Source organism: Ceratotherium simum, chromosome 7, assembly GCF_057802395.1.
Source record: "Ceratotherium simum simum isolate JZ-2026a chromosome 7, ASM5780239v1, whole genome shotgun sequence".
NCBI classification, from domain to species: domain Eukaryota; kingdom Metazoa; phylum Chordata; class Mammalia; order Perissodactyla; family Rhinocerotidae; genus Ceratotherium; species Ceratotherium simum.
In genome coordinates, this window is record NC_141906.1 from 26,853,353 (window position 1) to 26,859,352 (window position 6,000).

At 38.5% G+C, this 6,000-nt stretch overlaps 1 protein-coding gene across 1 annotated transcript; it reads right to left on the reverse strand.

The window, feature by feature from the left end:
- Positions 1-2,672: 2,672 nt before the first annotated feature.
- LOC106802407 (olfactory receptor 52E1-like) lies at positions 2,673-3,615 on the reverse strand. The gene is given in 2 exon segments (XM_014790173.2): positions 2,673-3,566; positions 3,568-3,615. Coding segments are annotated over 2 exon segments (942 nt in total).
- Positions 3,616-6,000: the final 2,385 nt, after the last annotated feature.

Here is a 6,000-nt window from a genome sequence, read left to right on the forward strand (position 1 = left end):
CAGAATCACATTTCGTTTTCATAAATCATCCTTGGTATTTGTGATATAGTGGCCCACAATCCACGCTTTGAGAAACACAGTTGTAGGAAGCTGAGGATGGACACACAAGTGTCCTTCCACTCAGAGGATACACAATGATTGAAAATTCCCACCAGTACTTACAGTTTTCACTTAGAATACAGAAAGCTGGAAAGAGTGTCACCCAAGACCTCATGACAAAAAAATATGCTGGATAATAGAATACTCACTCTTCCAGAACCTGTCAGATAATTGAAATAACAGAGCAACTGAATAACCCAAAATCTAAGAAAGGACAGGGAACTCCAGAGAGAGACGGAACACTAGCCTATGTTCACCAGGGACAGATATCAGTTGCCACATAAGCCGGTAGAAAGAATTTGTTAAAATTGTTAAACAAACTCCTTCAAGTTGAGACTGGACATATGTGAGAGTATAGAATGGCTGGGAATCTTGTCTGTGTGACATAAAGGGGAATTCATATCCACTCAGGTTTTTGTCCCTAGGCCTGAACCAGGTACTCATGAGAACCTGGTGGGACTAGAGGCCTGAGAAGGCCTTCATCATGGAACCAGCCTGGTAGAGGGAATAGTAGCCTCTGTAGGATGGCAACACCTCACCTAGTTCCTTTCCCCTAAGGAGCAAAAGCCTTCAGCCACTGGAGGTAGACCACAGGTGAAGTCCCATCACTGCTGAGGCAAAGGAGCAGAAATAAACTCTGTAACCCCAGGCTGAGGTAGGTTAATCAGGAGTCTCCTATAGCACTAGGGGCCGGGCAGACTCAGTAAGAAGACCCAGGAACAGAGCACTCCCTAAGACAGGCTGAACCGGCAAACTGGTAATATAATATCCTCCAGGTCCCACCACCAGACTAGCTGGGTTCAAGTAACAAGTAACAGTGTTCTACTCCTGAGAGAGTGTCAAGATCACGGAGAGTGGTCTCCTCTGTGGCACAGGAACAAAGGGAAGATCTAAAGCTGATGGGAGGATAGACGATGAGATAAACCTTCTGACTCACCAGTCTACAGCCTAAACGCAAGGTAAAGTGAATGTGAATCCTATGATGCATTCAGTGAGGACTTCCTAGCAATAGCAGGAAGAAATAGATGACCCGAATAGTTATTTACCTATTAAAGAAGTTGATTCTATAGTTAGCAACCTTCTAACACAGAAAACTCCAGGCCCAGATGGTGGCACTGTTGAATTCTACCAGACTTTTAAAGGCTACATACCAATTCTGCACAAATTAGCCAAAGCGTACAGAGTGACCACATTCCAAATCATTCAAGATACAATGAGAGCCATATAATGAGAGTCCATTTCATAAGTAGAATAAATGGATATAAAGGAATGAATTCAATGTCACAATATGATTTCAGGAAAAGCTGCTTGTGCCTATAATTACATAGCATAACTGATTAATTGTTTTCAAAGATTTTCAAGTTCAGCGTGTGATGTTAATCAATACAAAGTACCTCTAACAATTTATGATATGCTATTTACAAAGTCCGTCTAAAAATTTATGATGTCATATCCTCTGTTGCAATAAAAATAAGCAAAATTTTTTTCTGAAGTGCATTTGACAGAATGTGAGTATCATGGGATGGTCTAAGGAGCGTTCCGAAACCAATATCATCTTAAAGTTTCAAATGAATATTTGTTTATTAAAAGCTATGAGAGGTCTTGCAATAAAAATATAGCTAAAAACGTAATTTTATTGGCCATGATTTCAAAAAGTGTTTTCCCTTGAAAGCTTTCTACAAATAATATTAAAATGCCACATAGAACTAGAGAACACTGAGTGATGTCACATGGAGCTATAGTTCCATCTGTGTGAACACACACACACACATACACACACACACACACACTTGGGTAATATTGGACTCGGAATATCAGAAAGACTTCCAACCTTCCATAAGAGTGAAACTCCTCTATAAAGTGGCAAAAGAAGACACAGAAACAAAACTATTTGAAAAAGAATTGCTTGTTTGAAAAGTTGTATCAATAAGTCAGACTTTATAAGTACTTTTCCATCAAATGAGCAATCCAATACAGCTTTAAAACAAAAAAGACTACAAATTTACCAAGACTGTCAAGTTTCTGCAACTCTGTTCATGGTGGAAAATCCCCACCTTTCTCACATGACATATTCACAGTATCGATTTCATATCTTCCAACATTAACATGGCAATGTCAAAAGTAACATTCTTTTTGATAGGAAGTCCTGGAATACGAGAAGTGCTCCAGTATTTATTATTTTGGAGTACTAGTCAGAGTGATACATTATTTTTGTTTAAATCAGGAGATGAAGGACTTTATAGTTTTCATTTGTTTATGCTTTTTTTTTGGTTCATTTTGCCTTAAACTGACAGTGACTAAGGAACGTGACATGCTCAGTCATAATGGAAGCAGAACAAAGCATATTGGCTTTTTTCCACATGAGATATCTGAATTATTTCCAAACAACAGAAAATTATAAAACATTTTTATTTATGTATTTGACATGGGCTTAAATTTTCATTTCTGAGTTTGAGAAGGAAGCTGTCAGGCCTCCCCTAAGATAGGCCTGCTTGACTTCCAAATGTTCTCTTTCCATTCTGAACACAGAGAATTAGTGCCCCGCTCTTCTTTAATCTGATTTTTTACTAAAGCTATGTTTTTTTCTTGGAAAATACTTTTAGCACCTGTTCTCTAATCTGTTTAGTTCTGATACCATAGATTACAGGGTTGAGAGCAGGTGGAATGACTACATAGAAATTGGCCAGAAGGATGTGGATATAGCATGGTATATTCTGGGCAAACCGGTGAATCATGAATGAAAAAAATGCAGGGGTGTAGAAAGACAACATGACACACACATGAGAGCCACAGGTGCTGAGTGCTTTGAGCCGGGCATCATGGGAAGGCAGCTGAAAGACAGCACAAAGGATCTGGACATAAGAAATGACAATGGCTATGATGTCAAACACCAGGATAGAAATGGCACATAAGCCATAGATGATGTTGACCCTGATGCTGGCACAGGATAGGCGGGCAATGCCCATGTGCTCACAATAAGTGTGTGGGATAATGTGGTATCCACAAAATGGTAACCGTAGGATGAGTAGAACAAAGGGTATGGCAAAAACAAACGGCCTCAGTAGGATTCCCCATGCGATGAGGAATACCACCTTGTTTGTCAGCACCAGTGTGTAGCGAAGAGGGTTATAGATGGCCACATAGCGATCATAGGCCATGGCCACGAGAACAGCCGACTCCATACCAGTGCATAGGTAGATGAAGAACATCTGGATGAGACACCCCTCAAAGGAGATTTCTCTTAGGTTGAACCAGAAGATGCGAAGCATCTTGGGGATGGTGGATGTGGACAGGCCCAGGTCAGTAGATGATAGAATGGCCAGGAGGTAGAACATGGGATGATGGAGGCTACTCTCAGTCTGAATCACAGAAAAGATGCTGATATTCCCAAGTACAGCTGTCAGGTAGACAGCAAAGAAAGGGAAACCAATCCAGAGATGCATATCTTCCAGCCCAGGGATTCCCCGGAAGGAGGAAAGAGTAGGGATGAAATAGGTTAGTATTAAGTGATGCCATCCTTCTGGGATCTTTTATAGTGAAATATACCATAGACCAAGTGACTGTCATTCATTGAGCAGTTCTCACCCTTGCTTAGTGCACAGAAAAAACAAAGAAAACAGTGAAACTTTGTTCATATTTCCCCATATCTCTGCATCATCTAGATCTGAAAGTATAAAATTTAAAGGGAAAATGTGGCCACAATATTTCAATTGTACTTCAATCCATTCAATTAAATTCAATATTTTAGTTCAACAAACACTGACTGGGCATCTACCATATATGTGCTAAATGCTAAGACTGATCACAAAAGATGAGTTAGAGAAGGTTCCTTTCCTGATGTAACAAAGTTTTAGTGGTTGAATCAGTCATATAAATCAGACATTTAAATTAATAAAATAATCTTTAAGATAAAGTTATTCCCTTGCTATTTGGGTACACAAAATATTTCCCTGAAAATCTTGATCATTATTTTACAGAAAATTGTTTGATTTATGACTATATACTTTATGTACAAAATAGAAACATAGCTTATACATGACCACCATTATGAATCTGCAAGTACCACATTTCTGAGTTGAACATATATAATTCACTCTTTAAAGAAACCATAAATGCAGCAAACCAGAACTTTCTAAGACAATTTGGATATGTGCAACTCTCCCAGTTTGTCACCAAAAAACATTTCTCATGCCATAATTATCTTCTGTTCTCTCCTTTCTTACTGGTGCCAATATCAAAGAACAAACAAGAGGATAATCCTTTTAATCTGAGTCTGCTTAGAATGAAATGTGCATATCCCTCTTCATTCATGTTCTGATGATAGGCAAATAGAGCTTTGCCATTAAAGTGTCTTCCTCCTGATGACTATCCAGAGAGAAACACAGATTTACACATGTGCATGTAAACATTAATTTCCAGATTTACAAAATTTCGCAAAATTGTCAGGTAAAGTGAGTTAACTTATATAGGTCACCCCTTGAAACTGAATCCATCATTTCTCTTACTATATAAGTCGTCACAATATATACCACCTTAATAACTCTAGGCACACTGTGATCAAGAGATCTTTGTTTCTGTTTCACACACATCCACACACACACACACCGACTCTCGATAGATAGATAGATAGATAGATAGATAGATAGATCTATACACATGAGAAAGAAAGTCTGCCACTTAGAAGTGCTCAGTAGAAATAAGAATTACCAATTTTAGGAGAATTACCACTCTCAGCAAAGTAAATCTAATCCATACAACCAGAAGGCTATCTCATCCAACATGAGATCGGAAGAACTTACAGGGAGGTCTGAAGTAAAACGTGTTACCATTGTTGGTCACCTTTGATGAACTTCACTCCCTTATAGATGGATAAAGCCTTTTCTTTGTTCTGCTCTGTATTCTATGAGACTCAAGTACTATGCAAAGCAGGAACAAGCTGCATTAGACAGATAAACTGCATTAGAACAGTATTTCTGGGAATGAAAATGTGTGTGTGTGTGTGTGCATGCTCCATGTGTGTCTCTTGGGAGGGTGCATTACAGCTTGGGGCTTGGACCAATTGCTTAACAAATTCTAGAAAGGAGAATTCAATCAGAGATACAAGAAGGACACAACAAACTTTACTTAAGATAATTAGTCAGAGGCAAGCAAATTACTAGACTGAGAAAACAGAAGAGAGATTTGAAGGAGAAATATGAACTATGTAGAAAACTATCCCTAATTTGAACAGCGATGACTATGTGAAAGGCATGACATTTAAATCAAGGGGATTTGGGAAGAGGATAAAATAGAATCCCATAATCACATTTCTTTTCCGTGACTTGAGTTCAGCTAATTTAGAGTTCAGTGCGTGGCAAAGGGTATAATGTTTAGAAACAGACATTTAGGAATTGAAGCCAAGGTCTGTTGCTCGTTTTCATGTGATTTTGGTTAAATTATTTTCCTTCTGTGGGTCTGAGATTCCTCATCTACGAAATGAGGCTAAAAGACCTGCGTTACAGGTTATTGCTAGGTTTGCATGACCCAAGATGGCTCATGCAAAAAGTATAGTTACAGTTACTGGTAAACCTATTAATAAGAACATGATAAAGTGGAGAGCTACAGTGAACTTGGTTCTGGCATATTTCAGGTCTTCAGGGAGTCCATAACTCAAAGGTCAGCAGACTTTAAATCCTGATCCTCTCTTTATCGGCATATAAATATTTTGATAGAGTTCATAATGTTTACCATTTGGTACATCTGATTATCTTATCCTTAGACGTTTTCACAGACGTTTGCACTACACCCTTGGATTTCAAAAGGAAGAGGACTACCTTCTAGTTGGAGGAGAGTAGCAAGTGGTATAGTTGTGTTTTAATAGGTTGTAATTGGTAAGACAGAACTATTTCTGAATAGTTGAAG